The sequence below is a fragment of the Scardinius erythrophthalmus genome (genome assembly GCF_964197995.2).
Source record: "Scardinius erythrophthalmus genome assembly, chromosome: 16".
Taxonomy (NCBI): Eukaryota; Metazoa; Chordata; class Actinopteri; order Cypriniformes; family Leuciscidae; genus Scardinius; species Scardinius erythrophthalmus.
This window is the reverse complement of record NC_138236.1, coordinates 30,658,172-30,679,384: the sequence shown is the minus strand read 5'-3', so window position 1 is coordinate 30,679,384 and position 21,213 is coordinate 30,658,172. Positions and strand designations below refer to the sequence as shown.

At 41.3% G+C, this 21,213-nt stretch overlaps 1 protein-coding gene across 1 annotated transcript in view; it reads right to left on the bottom strand.

The window, feature by feature from the left end:
* Positions 1 to 330: 330 nt before the first annotated feature.
* LOC308704400 (tumor necrosis factor receptor superfamily member 11B-like) overlaps positions 331 to 21,213 on the bottom strand; it is a gene marked incomplete at both ends in the record, with an annotated part of 70,561 nt that continues 49,678 nt past the window's right edge. Inside the window, 2 exons of the mRNA XM_081388639.1 lie at positions 331 to 722; positions 2,938 to 3,162. Of these exons, the coding sequence (XP_081244765.1) occupies positions 331 to 722; positions 2,938 to 3,162 (617 nt within the window). The remainder of the gene's footprint in view (positions 723 to 2,937; positions 3,163 to 21,213) is intronic.

The following is a 21,213-nucleotide window of genomic DNA, read 5'->3' as shown; positions in this document are numbered from 1 at the left end:
AGTTAAATAAAACATAACTGCTCTCTATTTTATTATACATTCATAACCAATTTCCATTATTTACAGCTTTAATAAAGCATTCCATTTCAGAGACCTAGCAGGTCAAACAATAACCTTGATGATTTTCCTCCAGCACTTTGCTTATATTTCCATTTTACAATAAAACTCAGTTTCAGTCTAATATATATAAAAAAAAGCCACAAAAAAAGCATCTTAACAACAAATCAGTACCCCAACTCTGTCCCCTTTTAACCCACACCTGTCCAAATTTATGTACAATTTCTTTTCATTTAAATTACTCTATTTGTATTGTCCTTCGATACAGAATAATTAGTCATTGTACAGTTTAGTTTTGAAACATGTGTTGTCCTGGATCATGTTGACAATCATCTTCTCATACATACGGTGTATGGATGACACGCTAATAATCCGACTGATCCTCTTTAGAATTTTTAGAAGGGGACGGCGGGCGCCTTTCGAACGTAGTTTGCGAAGACTGTGAGATAAAGCCTTGGCCAGGACCTGACCTCCATTCTGAATCTTCCACAAGTGGAGGAGCTGGATAATGTAACGTTGTGAGGGACAGGAGTGAACCAGAGCCCGTATATCCTTGTCGCTCACTTTCTCACCAGGTAAACTGTCCATCAAGAGCAACAGGTCTTCCAGAGTGAGGTTTTTTACACTGGCACAGCGATTTACCTTCCTCTCGCAGTGTTTTACATCTAGGAGAAAGTGGGTGGATTATGTTAGTACTATGAACCTAAAGTACCTTGCACTGAATTTAAAAAAATACATCAGAGAGGTATGTAACTGATATAATGCTGGTAGATGAAGTCAAAACTTGAACAAATTGTTCACCTTGCATTAGAAAAATTATGTGATACTACATTTCAACAAAGCTTAAGGCATAGCAACTGGACAAACTGCATCGAAGTTCTCATCTACACACATCAAAAGACTCTAGTATAAATGTATCAAGCCTTTTTGTTAAAGTTCTTGAACCTGAAAAATACTTCTCTTTCTTACAGATTTTCTTTAAAAATATATAATTCTATTAAACTAGGCCTATGTGTTATTTTCCATACATTTGTATATAAAATCCATAAAAAAAATCCAAATGCAAATGTGTGTCAAAAAAAAAATGGTTGGAGGTGCAATAAAAGCTCTTCATCTAGACAAAAATCCAATGTTTTAATGTAGAATATTTTTTTGTTTAGGTAACAAAACAATTATTATTGTAACATTACATTAGACAATATACATTTTAAATAAGGCATTAACCTAAATATAACTAACCTACACATTCCCCTAAACATTTTGTACATTTTTGTAGTTTTCGCTTGTTAAAGTGTTAAAGTGTGAAATTTCATTGTACTCAATAACTGGGTAATCTCCCTTTGTAATTACACTGCTAGACTGAAAGATCAAAGCATTTACAGATTTAAAGATCTAATATTTATAGTAAAAATCTGGGGCCCTATTTTAATGATCTGAAACGCAAGTATCAAGCGCAAAACGCAAGTAACTTTGTGGGCGGGTCTTGGGCGCTGTTGCTATTATACCGGCAGGATAGATGACTCTTGCGCCCGATGCAAATCTAAAATGGGTTGGTCTGAAGTAGCTTCATTATTCATAGGTGTGGTTTGGGCGTAACGTGAAATAAACCAATCAGGGTTGCGTTTCCCGAAAGCATCGTTGGCCAACTATGGTCGCAAGTTCATCGCAATGTCCATTGAACTCTATTGGTAACGACGGAACTTGCGACCATAGTTGGCCATCGATGCTTTCGGGAAACGCACCCCAGAGCGACATCTCGCATTCCCTTTAAGAGCAGGCACGCTTGTTCTATAGCGGATTCCTATTATAACGGCGGATTTGCCAGGCGCACGCGAGGAGCGGTTCACAGCCGAGGAGACCGACGTTCTCGTCAGGGACGTTGGCGATAGAGAAACACACCCGAATTAACTTTGGTTAAACAGGCGTATGATAATTTGGGTAAATGTGTAAGCTAGATGTATGCTTTTATAATAATCTATCTATCTATCTATCTATCTATCTATCTATCTATCTATCTATCTATCTATCTATCTATCTATCTATCTATCTATCTATCTATTGTAATAATGTAGGCTATGATTTGCAAAAATGAAAACTGCTGCGTCTGTGTGTGGATGAGAGAATCAAAGTGTATGCGCATTGTGCACACGCTACATTGATTATGGCCAAGCATGCGCCCTTAAAATAGCTTATGAATAACATGCGCAACGCGCCACTGACTTTAAACTATTTTTTTTTCGGTCAGTGGCGGAATTGTTTTCTAAACCTGCAAAATAGCATGAGGCGCGTTTGCGCCGGAACACGCCTCCTCTTTGCGCTGAACCGCCCCGGGGAGCGCAAGTGTATTTCTTAGTTAACCGACGTGCGTCTGTGGAGGGAAAAGTCCGCTGTGCGCGGGTGCAAAATAGGAATGATACATGCGTCGGTGTACAAAGTCAATTGCGCTAGGTGCAAGATAGGGCCCCTGGTGTTTTTTTCCATTTTATTAAGAATCCAAAACTTTTCGGAATACATTCTGTTTTATATTCATGCTGATACTTCAATGCTAGGATTTGAGCTCAAAACATGCTTAGTGTTGAGTAGTAGTTTGAAGGAGATTTACATTTACAGTAATTTTTTGACCTTTTATCGACTGAAGTTTCATGGGTTTCACTTAAATCTCTTGAACTAGGATTACCTGTAAACCACATTACCACAACATAAGACAAAAAATAGCCTTCAGGATTGCTAATGCTTGTACTTTCCCACTTGTATCCATGCTAACGATGCTGGTGACCACTTATAGTCTAGCATTAAAAGGCTCTAAATTTGCTAAATTCAGTTCTGTTTTTTTTTTTTTTATCTCCAAGTGTCTGTTGAATCTATATAGGACAAACTGACCTCGGATGATGCTGAGGAGTTTATCTTGGTCCTTATTTTGTTCTCTCCAGAGACGGAGCAGATGTAATGCCTGCTGCTGAGGACTGCAGCTTTTCTTCAGCCTTTCAACACTCTTCCAGTCCACTTTGCGTCCCGGAAGGCTCTCAGAAAGACGCTCCACAGGGATAGAGGCCAAAGGAGGTGATGCAAGGAACTGAAATATTGCTTCCTCACATAGAGTAATTTCTGGAAGGCCATGAAAGAGAGGTGTTATGAATGTTATGGAAGCCTGATAAGAGCACAAAAGAAATCACAAGGTTTTGCAGAGACAAAATAAAAACAGATACCAGAGTCAATGAACCATATCAGTATTGCAGCTACCCTTTTAGGCAATAGATTCTCGTGTTTTAACTAGAAAAAAAGTTTGTTGAGACAAACTTTAAGTTGGCTTGAGAAAACCGGACCAGAGAGTTTGAAGAAGTTAAAAGTAGTTAGAAGTTTTAAGTAGTTTGAAGTTTAAAGTAGTTTACATTTTGATTGATAAATTAGTTAGAAAGAAAGAATAGTTAGAAAGAGAGAAAAAAGATTAGTTAGAAATAAAAAGAAATAAAGATTAGTTAGAAAGAAAGAAATATTAGAAAAAAAGAAAGAAAGAAAGAAAGAAAGAAAGAAATATTAGTTAGAAAGAAAAAAAGATTAGTTAGAAAGAAGAAAGAAAGATTAGTTAGAAAGATAGATTAGAAAGAAATATTAGTTAGAAAGAAAGAATGAATGAAAGAAAGAAAGACAGATTAGTTAGAAAGAAAGAAAGAAAGAAAGAAAGAAAGAAAGAAAGAAAGAAAGAAAGAAAGAAAGAAAGATGGATTAGTTAGAAAGAAAGAAAGATAGATAGATTAGTTAGTTAGAAATAAAGTCTGCAATGTAAGTCTATGGGATTTTTATGGTTTTTAATATTAATTTTTAAGAAAACTGAAAGTCAAATCAGTCTGAAAAGATATAGCAACTCGAGTCAGAACAGTCTGAAGGTCTGGCCCGAGTTTGGAGTATGTAGAGTTAAAGCTCTAGGAGGAGTTAGAGTTGAAAAATTTTGGGTCAGAAAAAGAATAATAACTAGATTAAAAAGTTCGTCGAGACAAACTTTAAGTTAGCTTGAGAAAGCCGGACCAGAAAGTTTAAAGAAGTTTAAAATAGTTTGGAGTTTAAATTAGTTTAAAGTTTAAAGTAGTTTAAATTAGTTTGAAGTTTAAAGTAGTTTAAAGTTTAAATTAGTTTGAAGTTTAAAGTAGTTTAAAGTTTAAAGTAGTTTAAAGTTTAAATTAGTTTAAAGTTTAAATTAGTTTGAAGTTTAAAGTAGTTTAAAGTTTAAATTAGGTAGTTTAAAGTTAAAAAGTTGTTGGGGGTTTTCTAGTGGGTTGCTAAGGTGTTCTCGGTGGTTGCTAGGCGGTTGCTAGGGTGTTCTGGGTGGTTGCTATTGTGTTGCTAGGTGGTTGCTAAGGTATTTTGGGTGGTTGCTAGGTGGTTGCTAGGGTGTTCTGGGCGGTTGCTATGGTGTTGCTAGGCAGTTGCTAAGGTATTTTGGGTGGTTGCTAGGCGGTTTCTAGGGTGTTCTGGGTGGTTGCTAGGGTGTTGCTAAGCGGTTGCTAGGGTATTTTGGGTGGTTGCTAGGGTGTTGCTAGGCGGTTGCTAAGGTATTTTGGGTGGTTGCTAGGATGTTGCTAGGCGGTTGCTAGGGTGTTCTGGGTGGTTGCTAGGCGGTTGCTAGGCGGTTGCTAAGGTATTTTGGGTGGTTGCTAGGCGGTTGCTAGGGTGTTCTGGGTGGTTGCTATGGTGTTGCTAGGCGGTTGCTAGGGTGTTCTGGGTGGTTGCTATGGTGTTGCTAGGCGTTTGCTAGGGTATTTTGGGTTGTTGCTAGGCGGTTGCTAGGGTGTTCTGGGTGGTTGCTATGGTGTTGCTAGGTGGTTGGTAGTTGTCACAGATGGTTACTATGGAGTTTTTATAGAGTTCTTAGCATGATCTTGGCATGATTTAGCATTTAACTAATTGCTATTAGCATGTAGCTATTCACTGCTAGCATGTGTAGCATTTTGGAAGTGCTGTTTGCTAGCATGAGTCAAAAGAGCCAAACCTCATCTCTATACTATGTTCTGATACAGAGATATAGGTCTTGCAAAACGGTTGCTAGGGTACTCAAGTTTGGTTGCTATGGAGTTGCTTGGGAGCTGGAAGCTTTAAACTTAATAAGTTTAAAGTGGTTTGAAGTTTAAAGTAGTTTACGAGTTTTGAGTTTACAAGTTTACAAGTTTACAAGTTTAAAAGAGTTTAGAGTTTAAGTTTAAATGAGTTTAGTGTGTGTGTGTGTGTGTGTGTTCACACACACACACACACACACACACACACACACACACACTCAGAGTTTATGAGTTTAGAGTTTATAAGTGTATAAATTGATGAGTTTATAAGTGTAAGAGTTTTTGAGTTTAGAGTTTATAAGTTTTAAACGAGTTTAGAGTTTGTAAGTTTAAATGAGTTTAGACTTTATAAATTTAAATGAGTTTAAGAGTTCAGAGTTTATTAATTTATGAGTTAAAGAGTTCATAAGTCTATGAATTCATGAGTTTATAAGTTAATTAGTTTATAAGTGTATGAGTTTAGAGTTTATTAGTTTAAATGAGTCTCATTGGCTAATATAGTATATAGAACGGCAGTTTGGTTTAGTCTTCAAGGTATTTAGATTTGAATTTTCGTCGGTTGGTGAGTTTGAATCTGGATTTGAATTTTTTAGAACTCCCCAGTGTAAGTCAATGGGAGTTTTTCCGAGTTTTGATCGTCATTTTTAGGAAAACCGTAAGTCCGATCAGTCTAAAAAGATATAGCAACTAACTTCAGATCAGTTTGAGTGTCTGAGCCGAGTTTGGAGTATGTAGAGTTAAAGCTCTAGGACGAGTTTGAGTCAACAGTTTTTCACAGAAGAATAATAATAATAACTAGATTAAAAAGTTCGTCGAGACAAACTTTAAGTTGGCTTGAGAAAGCCGGACCAGAAAGTTTAAAGAAGTTTAAAATAGTTTGGAGTTTAAATTAGTTTAAAGTTTAAAGTAGTTTAAAGTTTAAATTAGTTTGAAGTTTAAAGTAGTTTAAAGTTTAAATTAGTTTAAAGTTTAAAGTAGTTTAAAGTTTAAATTAGTTTGAAGTTTAAAGTAGTTTAAAGTTTAAATTAGTTTGAAGTTTAAATTAGCTTAAAGTTTAAATTAGTTTGAAGTTTAAATTAGTTTAAAGTTTAAATTAGTTTGAAGTTTAAAGTAGTTTAAAGTTTAAATTAGGTAGTTTAAAGTTAAAAAGTTGTTGGGGGTTTTCTAGTGGGTTGCTAAGGTGTTCTCGGTGGTTGCTAGGCGGTTGCTAGGGTGTTCTGGGTGGTTGCTATTGTGTTGCTAGATGGTTGCTAAGGTATTTTGGGTGGTTGCTAGGTGGTTGCTAGGGTGTTCTGGGTGGTTGCTATGGTGTTGCTAGGCAGATGCTAAGGTATTTTGGGTGGTTGCTAGGCGGTTTCTATGGTGTTCTGGGTGGTTGCTAGGGAGTTGCTAAGCGGTTGCTAGGGTATTTTGGGTGGTTGCTAGGGTGTTGCTAGGGTGTTCTGGGTGGTTGCTAAGGTATTTTGGGTGGTTGCTAGGCGGTTGCTAGGGTGTTCTGGGTGGTTGCTATGGTGTTGATAGGCGGTTGCTAAGGTATTTTGGGTGGTTGCTAGGATGTTGCTAGGCGGTTGCTAGGGTGTTCTGGGTGGTTGCTATGGTGTTGCTAGGCGGTTGCTAGGGTATTCTGGGTGGTTGCTAGGCGGTTGCTAGGGTGTTCTGGGTGGTTGCTAGGCGGTTGCTATGGTATTTTGGGTGGTTGCTAGGGTGTTCTGGGTGGTTGCTAGGGTGTTCTGGGTGGTTGCTAGGCGGTTGCTAGGGTGTTTTAGTGGTTGCTATGGTGTTGCTAGGCGGTTGCTAGGGTGTTCTGGGTGGTTTCTAGGGTGTTGCTAGGCGGTTGCTAGGGTATTCTGGGTGGTTGCTAGGCGGTTGCTAGGGTGTTCTGGGTGGTTGCTATGCTGTTGCTAGACGGTTGCTAGGGTATTCTGGGTGGTTGCTAAGTGGTTGCTAGGGTGTTTTGGGTGGTTGCTAGGCGGTTGCTAGGGTGTTCTGGGTGGTTGCTATGCTGTTGCTAGGCGGTTGCTAAGGTATTCTGGGTGGTTGCTAGGCAGTTGCTAGGGTGTTCTGAGTGGTTGCTATGCTGTTGCTAAGGTATTCTGGGTGGTTGCTAGGCGGTTGCTAGGGTGTTCTGGGGGGTTGCTATGGTGTTTCTAGGCGGTTGCTAGGGTATTCTGGGTGGTTGCTAGGCGGTTGCTAGGGTGTTCTGGGTGGTTGCTATGGTGTTGCTAGGCGGTTGCTAGGGTGTTCTGGGTGGTTGCTATGATGTTGCTAGGCGGTTGCTAAGGTATTCTGGGCGGTTGCTAGGCAGTTGCTAGGGTGTTCTGGGCGGTTGCTATGGTGTTGCTAGGTGGTTGGTAGTTGTCACAGATGGTTACTATGGAGTTTTTATAGAGTCCTTAGCATGATCTTGGTATGATTTAGCACTTAACTAAATGATATTAGCATGTAGCTATTCACTGCTAGCATGTGTAGCATGTTGGAAGTGCTGTTTGCTAGCATGAGTCAAAAGAGCCAAACCTCATCTCTATACGATGTTCTGATACTGAGATATAGGTCTTGCAAAACGGTTGCTAGGGTACTCAAGTTTGGTTGCTATGGAGTTGCTTGGGAGCTTGAAGCTTTAAACTTAAGAAGTTTAAAGTGGTTTGAAGTTTAAAGTAGTTTACGAGTTTTGAGTTTACAAGTTTAAATGAGTTTAGAGTTTAAGTTTAAATGAGTTTAGTGTGTGTGTGTGTGTGTGTGTGTGTGTGTGTGTGTTCACACACACACACACACACACACTCAGAGCTTATGAGTTTAGAGTTTATAAGTGTATAAATTGATGAGTTTATAAGTGTTAGAGTTTTTGAGTTTAGAGTTTATAAGTTTTAAATGAGTTTAGAGTTTATAAGTTTTAATGAGTTTAGAGTTTATAAGTTTAAATGAGTTTAAGAGTTCAGAGTTTATTAATTTATGAGTTAAAGAGTTAATAAGTCTATGAATTCATGAGTTTATAAGTTAATTAGTTTATAAGTGTATGAGTTTAGAGTTTATTAGTTTAAATTAGTCTCGTTGGCTAATATAGTATATAGAACGGCAGTTTGGTTTAGTCTTCAAGGTGTTTAGATTTGAATTTTCGTCGGTTGGTGAGTTTGAATGTAAATTTGAATTTTTTAGAACTCCCCAATGTAAGTCAATGGGAGTTTTTCCGAGTTTTGATCGGCATTTTTAGGAAAACCGTAAGTCCGATCAGTCTAAAAAGATATAGCAACTAACTTCAGATCAGTTTGAGTGTCTGAGCCGAGTTTGGAGTATGTAGTGTTAAAGCTCTAGGACGAGTTTGAGTCAACAGTTTTTAACAGAAGAATAATAATAATAATAAGTTTAAGTACAATATCAGTAAGTTGGCTCTCTCAAGCCAACTTAACTAGAATGTACATTTCCTGAAGAAAATGTGAAGTGGTGCTTGCAGTGGCAAAACTCGCCACTCGGTTGCTAGGGTGTTGTACATGTTTGCATTCGAGCCAACAACCATGTCTGTACGATGTTGTGGAGCTGAAATATGGCTTCTATATGTTGCAATATGGTTGCTAGGTGGCTCTAAATGGTTGCTAGGGTGTGAATACACAGTTACCATGGTGATATTTACAGGCTGTTTTACAACTGAAACTAATGAGCCAACCCCCATCTCTATACAATATTCTGATGCAGAGATGTAGGTCTTGTAAAATGGTTGCTAGGGTACTCTGTTTGGTTGCTATGGAGATGCTTGTCAGCTGCTAATGATGAAACTACAAAGGCTTCTTGTTAGCATGAATGATATAAACCAACTCCCCTCTCTATACGATGTTCTGATGCAGAGATATACGTTTTGCTAAACGGTTGCTAGGGTACTCTATTTGGTTGCTAGCGAGTGGCTTGTCAGCTGCCAATCATGAAACTCCAAAGGCTTCTTGTCACTATGAATGATATAAACCAACTCCCATGCCTCTGCGACATTCAGAATGGAAGAAATGCCTCTTTGGATTTTGGTTGCTAGGGTACTCTGTTTGGTTGCTAGGGAGTGGCTTGTCAGCTGTCTATGATGAAATTCCAAAGGCTTCTTGTCATTATGAATTATATAATCCAACTCCCATGCCTCTGTGACATTCAGAATGTAAGATATGCCTCTTTGGATTTTGGTTGCTAGGGTACTGTTTTTGGTTGCTATGGAGTTACTTGGCACCTGCCAATGATGCAATTCCAAAGGCTTCTTGTCACTATGAATGATATAAACCAACTCCCATGCCTCTGTGACATTCAGAATGGAAGATATCCCTCTTTGGATTGTTGTTGCTAAGGTGCTCGACAATGGTTGCCAGGGAGGGGCTAGGAAGTGTTGAGGTGATTTATGATTGGCCGTTTGCTGCCCTGAGTCAAACTTGTGTTAACCCCATCTCTTTATGATGTTCTGATGCAGAGATATAGGTCTTGCAAAATGGTTGCTAGGGTACTCTGTTTGGTTGCTAGGGAGTGGCTTGGGAGCTGCCAATCATGAAACTCCAAAGGCTGCTTGTCAGTATGTATGATATAAACCAACTCCCATGCCTCTGTGACATTCAGAATAGAAGATATCCCTCTTTGGATTGTTGTTGCTAAGGTGCTCGACAATGGTTGCTAGGGAGGGGCTAGGAAGTGTTGAGGTGATTTATGATTGGCCGTTTGCTGCCCTGAGTCAAACTTGTGTTAACCCCATCTCTTTATGATGTTCTGATGCAGAGATATAGGTCTTGCAAAATGGTTGCTAGGGTACTCTGTTTGGTTGCTAGGGAGTGGCTTGGCAGCTGCCAATCATGAAACTCCAAAGGCTGCTTGTCAGTATGTATGATATAAACCAACTCCCATGCCTCTGTGACATTCAGAATAGAAGATATCCCTCTTTGGATTGTTGTTGCTAAGGTGCTCGACAATGGTTGCTAGGGAGGGGCTAGGAAGTGTTGAGGTGATTTATGATTGGCCGTTTGCTGCCCTGAGTCAAACTTGTGTTAACCCCATCTCTTTATGATGTTCTGATGCAGAGATATAGGTCTTGCAAAATGGTTGCTAGGGTACTCTGTTTGGTTGCTAGGGAGTGGCTTGGCAGCTGCCAATCATGAAACTCCAAAGGCTGCTTGTCAGTATGTATGATATAAACCAACTCCCATGCCTCTGTGACATTCAGAATAGAAGATATCCCTCTTTGGATTGTTGTTGCTAAGGTGCTCGACAATGGTTGCTAGGGAGGGGCTAGGAAGTGTTGAGGTGATTTATGATTGGCCGTTTGCTGCCCTGAGTCAAACTTGTGTTAACCCCATCTCTTTATGATGTTCTGATGCAGAGATATAGGTCTTGCAAAATGGTTGCTAGGGTACTCTGTTTGGTTGCTAGGGAGTGGCTTGGCAGCTGCCAATCATGAAACTCCAAAGGCTGCTTGTCAGTATGTATGATATAAACCAACTCCCATGCCTCTGTGACATTCAGAATAGAAGATATCCCTCTTTGGATTGTTGTTGCTAAGGTGCTCGACAATGGTTGCTAGGGAGGGGCTAGGAAGTGTTGAGGTGATTTATGATTGGCCGTTTGCTGCCCTGAGTCAAACTTGTGTTAACCCCATCTCTTTATGATGTTCTGATGCAGAGATATAGGTCTTGCAAAATGGTTGCTAGGGTACTCTGTTTGGTTGCTAGGGAGTGGCTTGGCAGCTGCCAATCATGAAACTCCAAAGGCTGCTTGTCAGTATGTATGATATAAACCAACTCCCATGCCTCTGTGACATTCAGAATAGAAGATATCCCTCTTTGGATTGTTGTTGCTAAGGTGCTCGACAATGGTTGCTAGGGAGGGGCTAGGAAGTGTTGAGGTGATTTATGATTGGCCGTTTGCTGCCCTGAGTCAAACTTCTGTTAACCCCATCTCTTTATGATGTTCTGATGCAGAGATATAGGTCTTGCAAAATGGTTGCTAGGGTACTCTGTTTGGTTGCTAGGGAGTGGCTTGGCAGCTGCCAGTCATGAAACTCCAAAGGCTGCTTGTCAGTATGTATGATATAAACCAACTCCCATGCCTCTGTGACATTCAGAATAGAAGATATCTCTCTATGAATTTTGGTTGCTAAGGTGCTCGACAATGGTTGCTAGGGAGGGGCTAGGAAGTGTTGAGGTTATTCATGATTGGCTGTTTGCTGCCCCGAGTCAAATGAGACCACCCCCATGTTTCTATGACAATTCAGTCCTGAGATATCCCTTTGATCTCTTTCAATGGAAGTCTATGGGACTTGTTGCTAAGGTGCTCTAAATGGTTGCTAGGGCGTGGCTTGATAGCTTCACAATGATCCTGAGAGACTGATTGGTCATCTGAGTAAGATGAGCCCTCCCTCTTGTCTCTATGACACTGTGATCCAGAGCTACGTTCATTACAAAATCCCTATGCAATTTACCATAGTAGGAAAAGCATGTGTGTTTCACGGGACATTCCTTCCCCATAGTAAGTCAATGGGACAACTTTGGGACGCTCCTGCCCCCCAGGGGTGCAACTTTTACCCCATTGTGAGGTATGTTCTTACAGAGCCTGTCAGCCTCTTCAAATGTGGCAAATCACACGTTTCTGCAAAATCCTCGCTCAGAGCTATGAGTGCTCAAAGTTCGTCGCAATGTTAAGTCAATGGAACTTTTTGGGGCGCTTTTTCGCCCCTGGGGCGAACACCGCACCCCCGATCGCTTATAAAAGTCATAGCACACCTCTCCTCAATAAGCCGGTCGATTTGACACCTCATTCATGGGTCTGTGACAAACGGTGCGGGGCGAGTTACGCGCCAAACTTTTGTCCAGAACAATAAGAAGAAGAAGAAGAAGAAGAAGAAGAACTAGAATGTACATTTCCTGAAGAAAATGTGAAATGGTGCTTGCAGTGGCAAAACTCTCCACTCGGTTGCTAGGGTGTTGTACATGATTGCATACGAGCCAACAACCATGTCTGTATGATGTTGTGGAGCTGAAATATGGCTTCTATATGTTGCAATATGGTTGCTAGGTGGCTCTAAATGGTTGCTAGGGTGTGAATACACAGTTACCATGGTGATATGTACAGACTGTTTTACAACTGAAACTAATGAGCCAACCCCCATCTCTATACAATATTCTGATGCAGAGATGTAGGTCTTGTAAAATGGTTGCTAGGCTACTCTGTTTGGTTGCTATGGAGTTGCTTGGCAGCTGCTGATGATGAAACTGCAAAGGCTTCTTGTCAGTATGAATGATATAAACAAACTCCCATCTCTATACGATGTTCTGATGCAGAGATATACGTTTTGCTAAACGGTTGCTAGGGTACTCTGTTTGGTTGCTAGGGAGTAGCGTGGCAGCTGCCAATCATGAAACTCCAAAGGCTGCTTGTCAGTATGAATGATATAATCCAACTCTCATGCCTCTGCGACATACAGAATGGAAGATATCCCTCTTTGGATATTGGTTGCTAGGGTACTCTGTTTGGTTGCTAGGGAGTGGCTTGTCAGCTGCCAATCATGAAACTCCAAAGGCTGCTTGTCACTATGAATGATATAAACCAACTCCCATGCCTCTGTGACATTCAGAATGGAAGATATCCCTCTTTGGATTTTGGTTGCTAGGATACTCTGTTTGGTTGCTAGGGAGTGGCTTGGCAGCTGCCACTGATGAAACTGCAAAGGCTTCTTGTCATTATGAATTATATAAACCAACTCCCATGCCTCTGTGACATTCAGAATGGAAGATATCCCTCATTGTATTTTGGTTGCTAGGGTACTCTGTTGGTTGCTAGGGAGTGGCTTGGCAGCTGCCAATCATGAAACTTCAAAGGCTGCTTGTCAGTATGAATGATATAAACCAACTCCAATCTCTATACGATGTTCTGATACAGAGATATTCGTTTTGCTAAACGGTTGCTAGGGTACTCTGTTTGGTTGCTAGGGAGTGGCTTGGCAGTTGCCAATGATGAATCTGCAAAGGCTTCTTGTCACTATGAATGATATAAACCATCTCCCATTTCTCTGTGACATTCAGAATGGCAGATATCCCTCTTTGGATTTTGGTTGCTAAGGTACTCTGTTTGGTTGCTATAGAGTGGCTTGGCAGATGCCAATTATGAAACTGCAAAAGCTTCTTGTCACTATGAATGATATAAACCAACTCCCATGCCTCTGTGATATTCATAATGGAAGATATCCCTCTTTGGATTTTGGTTGCTAAGGTGTTCGACAATGGTTGCTAGGGAGGGGCTAGGAAGTGTTGAGGTGATTCATGATTGGCTGTTTGCTGCCCCGAGTCAAATGAGACCACCCCCATGTTTCTATGACAATTCAGTCCGGAGATATCTCTTTGAACTCTTTCAATGGAAGTCTATGGAACTTGTTGCTAAGGGGCTCTAAATGGTTGCTAGGGCGTGGCTTGATAGCTTCACAATGATCCTGAGAGACTGATTGGTCGTCTGAGTAAAATGAGCCCGCCCCCTTGTCTCTATGACACTGTGATCAGGAGCTATGTTCAATACAAAATCCCTATGCAATTTACCATAGTAGGAAAAGCATGTGAGTTTCACAGGACGTTCCTTCCCCATAGTAAGTCAATGGGGCAACTTTGGGCAGCTTCTGCCCCCCAGGGCTACAACTTTTACCCCATTGTGAGGTATGTTCTTACAGAGCCTGTCAGCCTCTTCAAATGTGGCAAATCACAAGTTTATGTGAAATCCTCGCTCTGAGCTAGGAGTCGTCAAAGTTTGTCGCAATGTTAAGTCTATGGGACTTTTTTGGCCGCTTTTTCGCCCCTGGGGCAAACATCGCACCCCCGATCGCTTATAAAAGTCATAGCACACCTCTCCTCAATGAGCCGGTCGATTTGACACCTCACTCAGGGGTCTGAGACAAACGGTGCGGGACGAGTTACGCGCCAAACTTTGTCCAGAATAAAAATAAGAATAATAACTAGAATGTACATTTCCTGAAGAAAATGTGAAGTGGTGCTTGCAGTGGCAAAACTAGCCACTTGGTTGCTAGGGTGCTGTACATGATTGCATTCGAGCCAACAACCATGTCTGTACGATGTTGTGGAGCTGAAATATGGCTTCTATATGTTGCAATATGGTTGCTAGGTGGCTCTAAACGGTTGCTAGGGTGTGAATTCAGTTACCATGGTGATATTTACAGACTGTTTCCCAACCAAAACAAAAGAGCCAACCCCCATCTCTATACGATGTTCTGATGCAGAGACATGGGTCTTGATAAACGGTTGTTAGGGTCCTCTGTTTGGTTGCTAAGGAGTGGCTTGGCAGCTGCCAATCATGAAACTCCAAAGGCTGCTTGTCAGTATGAATGATTCAAACCAAATCCCATGCCTCTATGACATTCAGAATGGAAGATATCCCTCTTTGGATTTTGGTTGCTAGGGTACTCTGTTTGGTTGCCATGGAGTTGCTTGGCAGCTGCCAATGATGAAACTGCAAAGGCTTCTTGTCACTGTGAATAATATAAACCAACTCCCATGCCTCTGTGACATTCAGAATGGAAGATATCCCTCTTTGGATTTTGGTTGTTAGGGTTCTCTGTTTGGTTGCTATGGATTTGCTTGACAGCTGCCAATGATGAAACTGCAAAGGCTTCTTGTCACTATGAATGATATAAACCAACTCCCATGCCTCTGTGACATTCAGAATGGAAGATATCCCTCTATGGTTTTGGTTGCTAAGGTGCTCGACAATGGTTGCTAGGGAGTGGCTTGGCAGCTGCCAATGATGAAACTGCAAAGGCTTCTTGTCACTATGAATGATATAATCTAACTCACATGCCTCTGTGACATTCAGAATGGAAGATATCCCTCTTTGGATTTTGGTTGCTAGGGTACTCTGTTTGGTTGCTATGGAGTTGATTGGCAGCTGCTAATGATGAAACTGCAAAGGCTTCTTGTCAGTATGAATGATATAAACCAACCCCCATCTCTATACGATGTTCTGATGCAGAGATATAGGTCTTGCAAAACGGTTGCTAGGGAACTCTGTTTGGTTGCTAGGGAGTGGCTTGGCAGCTGCCAACCATGAAACCCCAAAGGCTTCTTGTCACTATGAATGATATAAACCAGCCCCCATCTCTATACAATGTTCTGATACAGAGATAGAGGTATTGCTAAATAGTTGCTAGGGTACTCTGTTTGGTTGCTATGGAGTGGTTTGGCAGCCGCCAATGATGAAACTCCAAAGGCTGCTTGTCAGTATGTATGGTATAAACCAGCTCCCATGCCTCTGTGACATTCAGAATAGAAGATATCCCTCTTTGGAATTTGGTTGCTAGGGTACTCTGTTTGGTTGCTATGGAGTTACTTGACAGCTGCCAATGATGAAACTGCAAAGGCTTCTTGTCAGTATGAATGATATAAACCAACTCCCATGCCTCTGTGATATTCATAATGGAAGATATCCCTCTTTGGATTTTGGTTGCTAAGGTGTTCAACAATGGTTGCTAGGGAGGGGCTAAGAAGTGTTGAGGTGATTCATGATTGGCTGTTTGCTGCCACGAGTCAAATGAGACCACCCCCATGTTTCTATGACAATTCAGTCTGGAGATATCTCTTTGAACTCTTTCAATGGAAGTCTATGGAACTTGTTGCTAAGGGGCTCTAAATGGTTGCTAGGGCGTGGCTTGATAGCTTCACAATGATCCTGAGAGACTGATTGGTCGTCTGAGTAAAATGAGCTCGCCCCCTTGTCTCTATGACACTGTGATCAGGAGCTATGTTCAATACAAAATCCCTATGCAATTTACCATAGTAGGAAAAGCATGTGAGTTTCACAGGATGTTCCTTCCCCATAGTAAGTCAATGGGGCAACTTTGGGCAGCTTCTGCCCCCCAGGGCTACAACTTTTACCCCATTGTGAGGTATGTTCTTACAGAGCCTGTCAGCCTCTTCAAATGTGGCAAATCACAAGTTTATGTGAAATCCTCGCTCTGAGCTAGGAGTCGTCAAAGTTTGTCGCAATGTTAAGTCTATGGGACTTTTTTGGCCGCTTTTTCGCCCCTGGGGCAAACATCGCACCCCCGATCGCTTATAAAAGTCATAGCACACCTCTCCTCAATGAGCCGGTCGATTTGACACCTCACTCAGGGGTCTGAGACAAACGGTGCGGGACGAGTTACGCGCCAAACTTTGTCCAGAATAAAAATAAGAATAATAACTAGAATGTACATTTCCTGAAGAAAATGTGAAGTGGTGCTTGCAGTGGCAAAACTCTCCACTTGGTTGCTAGGGTGTTGTACATGATTGCATTCGAGCCAACAACTATGTCTGTACGATGTTGTGGAGCAGAAATATGGCTTCTATATGTTGCAGTATGGTTGCTAGGTGGCTCTAAACGGTTGCTAGGGTGTGAATTCAGTTACCATGGTGATAGTTACAGACTGTTTCCCAACCAAAACAAAACAGCCAACCCCCATCTCTATACAATGTTCTGATGCAGAGACATGGGTCTTGATAAACGGTTGTTAGGGTCCTCTGTTTGGTTGCTAAGGAGTGGCTTGGCAGCTGCCAATGATGAAACTGCAAAGGCTTCTTGTCACTGTGAATGATATAAACCAACTCCCATGCCTCTGTGACATTCAGAATGGAAGATATCCCTCTTTGGATTTTGGTTGCTAGGGTTCTCTGTTTGGTTGCTATGGATTTCCTTGACAGCTGCCAATGATGAAACTGCAAAGGCTTCTTGTCACTATGAATGATATAAACCAACTCCCATGCCTCTGTGACTTTCAGAATGGAAGATATCCCTCTTTGTATTTTGGTTGCTAGGGTTCTCTGTTTGGTTGCTATGGATTTGCTTGACAGCTGCCAATGATGAAACTGCAAAGTCTGCTTGTCAGAATGAATGATATAAACCAACTCCCATGCCTCTGTGACATTCAGAATGGAAGATATCCCTCTATGGTTTTGGTTGCTAAGGTGCTCGACAATGGTTGCTAAGGAGTGGCATGGCAGCTGCCAATGATGAAACTGCAAAGGCTTCTTGTCACTATGAATGATATAATCCAACTCCCATGCCTCTGTGACATTCAGAATGGAAGACATCCCTCTATGGTTTTGGTTGCTAAGGTGCTCGACAATGGTTGCTAAGGAGTGGCTTGGCAGCTGCCAATGATGAAACTGCAAAGGCTTCTTGTCACTATGAATGATATAATCCAACTCCCATGCCTCTGTGACATTCAGAATGGAAGACATCCCTCTTTGGATTTTGGTTGCTAGGGTTCTCTGTTTGGTTGCTATGGAGTTGATTGGCAGCTGCTAATGATGAAACTGCAAAGGCTTCTTGTTAGTATTAATGATATAAACCAACCCCCATCTCTATACAATGTTCTGACGCAGAGATATAGGTCTTGCAAAAACGGTTGCTAGGGAACTCTGTTTGGTTGCTAGGGAGTGGCTTGGCAGCTGCCAATCATGAAACCCCAAAGGCTTCTTGTCACTATGAATGATATAAACCAACCCCCATCTCTATACAATGTTCTGATACAGAGATAGATGTATTGCTAAATAGTTGCTAGGGTACTCTGTTTGGTTGCTATGGAGTGGTTTGGCAGCTGCCAATGATGAAACTCCAAAGGCTGCTTGTCAGTATGTATGGTATAAACCAGCTCCCATGCCTCTGTGACATTCAGAATAGAAGATATCCCTCTTTGGAATTTGGTTGCTAGGGTACTCTGTTTGGTTGCTATGGAGTTACTTGACAGCTGCCAATGATGAAACTGCAAAGGCTTCTTGTCACTATGAATGATATAAACCAACTCCCATGCCTCTGTGACATTCAGAATGGAAGATATCCCTCTAGGATTTTGGTTGCTAAGGTGCTCGACAATGGTTGCTAGGGAGGGGCTAGGAAGAGTGAAGGTGATTCATGATTGGCTGTTTGCTGCCCCAAGTCAAACGAGACCACCCTCAAGTTTCTATGACATTTCAGTCCGGAGATATCCCTTTGAACTCTTTCAATGGAAGTCTATGGGACTTGTTGCTAAGGTGCTCTAAATGGTTGCTAGGGCGTGGCTTGATAGCTTCACAATGATCCTGAGAGACTGATTGGTCGTCTGAATAAAATGAGCCCACCCCCTTGTCTCTATGACACTGTGATCCAGAGCTACGTTCATTACAAAATCCCTATGCAATTTACCATAGTAGGAAAAGCATGTGTTTCACGGGACATTCCTTCCCCATAGTAAGTCAATGGGGCAACTTTGGGATGCTCCTGCCCCCCAGGGGTGCAACTTTTACCCCATTGTGAGGTATGTTCTTACAGAGCCTATCAGCCTCTTCAAATGTGGCAAATCACACGTTTCTGCGAAATCCTCGCTCCGAGCTATGAGTGCTCAAAGTTCGTTGCAATGTTAAGTCAATGGAACTTTTTGGGCCGCTTTTTCGCCCCTGGGGTGAACACCGCACCCCCGATCGCTTAGAAAAGTCATAGCACACCTCTCCTCAATAAGCCGGTCGATTTGACACCTCATTCATGGGTCTGTGACAAACGGTGCGGGGCGAGTTACGCGCCAAACTTTTGTGTGGAAGAATAATAATAAAAAGAATAATAAGTATGAGCAATAACAATAGTGATGCCTTGCTTTCAGCAAGCACCACTAATAATAAGTATGCAAGAGAACACTAATGATGCCTTGCTTTCAGCAAGCACCATTAATAATAAGTATGCAAGAGAACACTAATGATGCCTTGCTTTCAGCAAGCACCATTAATAATAAGTATGAGCAATAACAATAGTGATGCCTTGCTTTCAGCAAGCACCACTAACTAGATTAAAAAGTTCGTCGAGACAAACTTTAAGTTGGCTTGAGAAAGTTTGTACTGGAAAGTTTGAAGTTTAAAGTAGTTTGAAGATTAAAGTAGTTTGAAGTTTAATTTAGTTTAAAGTTTAATTTAGTTTAAAGTTTAAATTAGTCTAAAGTTTAAATTAGTTTGAAGTTTAAATGAGTTTAAAGTTTAAATTAGTCTAAAGTTTAAATTAGTTTGAAGTTAATTAGTTTAAAGTTGAAAGTAGTTTAAAGTTTAAATTAGTTTGAAGTTTAAATTAGCTTAAAGTTTTAATTAGTTTAAAGTTTAAAGTAGTTTAAAGTTAAAAAGTTGTTGGGGGTTTTCTAGTGGGTTGCTAAGGTGTTCTGGGTGGTTGCTAGGCGGTTGCTAGGGTGTTCTGGGTGGTTGCTATGGTGTTGCTAGGCAGTTGCTAAGGTATTTTGGCTGGTTGCTAGGGTGTTCGGGGTGGTTGCTAGGGTATTCTGGTTGGTTGCTAGGGTGTTGCTAAGCGGTTGCTAGGGTATTTTGGATGGTTCCTATGGTGTTGCTAGGCGGTTGCTAAGGTATTTTGGGTGGTTGCTAGGGTGTTGCTAGGCGGTTGCTAGGGTGTTCTGGGTGGTTGCTATGGTGTTGCTAGGTGGTTGCTAGGGTATTCTGGTTGGTTGCTAGGCGGTTGCTAGGGTGTTCTGGGTGGTTGCTAGGGTGTTGCTAAGCGGTTGCTAGGGTATTTTGGGTGGTTGCTAGGGTGCTGCTAGGTGGTTGCTAAGGTATTTTGGGTGGTTGCTAGGGTGTTGCTAGGCGGTTGCTAGGGTGTTCTGGGTGGTTGCTATGCTGTTGCTAGGTGGTTGCTAGGGTATTCTGGTTGGTTGCTAGGCGGTAGCTAGGGTGTTGCTAAGCGGTTGCTAGGGTATTTTGGGTGGTTGCTATGGTGTTGCTAGGCGGTTGCTAAGGTATTTTGGCTGGTTGCTAGGGTGTTCGGGGTGGTTGCTATGGTGTTGCTAGGTGGTTGCTAAGGTATTTTGGGTGGTTGCTATGGTGTTGCTAGGTGGTTGCTAAGGTACTTTGTGTGGTTGCTAGGGTGTTGCTAGGTGGTTGCTAAGGTACTTTGTGTGGTTGCTAGGGTGTTCTGGGTGGTTGCTAGGGTGTTGCTAGGCGGTTGCTAAGGTACTTTGTGTGGTTGCTAGGGTGTTCTGGGTGGTTGCTAGGCGGTTGCTAGGGTGTTCTGGGTGGTTGCTATGGTGTTGCTAAGGTATTCTGGGTGGTTGCTAGGGTATTCTGGGTGGTTGCTAGGCGGTTGCTAGGGTGTTCTGGGTGGTTACTATGGTGTTGCTAGGCGGTTGCTAGGGTATTCTGGGTGGTTGCTATGGTGTTGCTAGGTGGTTGGTAGTTGTCACAGATGGTTACTATGGAGTTTTTATAGAGTTCTTAGCATGATCTTGGTATGATTTAGCACTTAACTAATCGCTATTAGCATGTAGCTATTCACTGCTAGCATGTGTAGCATGTTGGAAGTGCTGTTTGCTAGCATGAGTCAAAAGAGCCAAACCTCATCTCTATACGATGTTCTGATGCAGAGATATAGGTCTTGCAAAACGGTTGCTAGGGTACTCAAGTTTGGTTGCTATGGAGTTGCTTGGGAGCTGGGAGCTTTAAACTTAATAAGTTTAAAGTGGTTTGAAGTTTAAAGTAGTTTACGAGTTTTTGAGTTTTGAGTTTATAAGTTTAAATGAGTTTAGTGTGTGTGTGTGTGTGTGTGTTCACACACACACACACACACACACACACACACACACACACACACACAGAGTTTATGAGTTTAGAGTTTATAAGTGTATAAATTGATGAGTTTATAAGTGTAAGATTTTTTGAGTTTAGAGTTTATAAGTTTTAAATGAGTTTAGAGTTTATAAGTTTAAATGAGTTTAAGAGTTCAAAGTTTATTAATTTATGAGTTTAAGAGGTCATAAGTCTATGAATTCATGAGTTTATAAGTTAATTAGTTTATAAGTGTATGAGTTTAGAGTGCATTAGTTTAAATTAGTCTCAATGGCTCATATAGTATATAGAATGGCAGTTTGGTTTAGTCTTCAAGGTGTTTAGATTTAAATTTTTGTCGGTTTGAATTTTTTAGAACTCCCAATGTAAGTCAATGGGAGTTTTTGAATGAGTTTTTTCGAGTTTTGATCGTCATTTTTAGGAAAACCGTAAGTCCGATCAGTCTGAAAAGATATAGCACACCGAGTCAGATCAGTTTGAGTGTCTGTGCCGAGTTTGGAGTATGTGGAGTTAAAGCTCTAGGAGGAGTTTGAGTT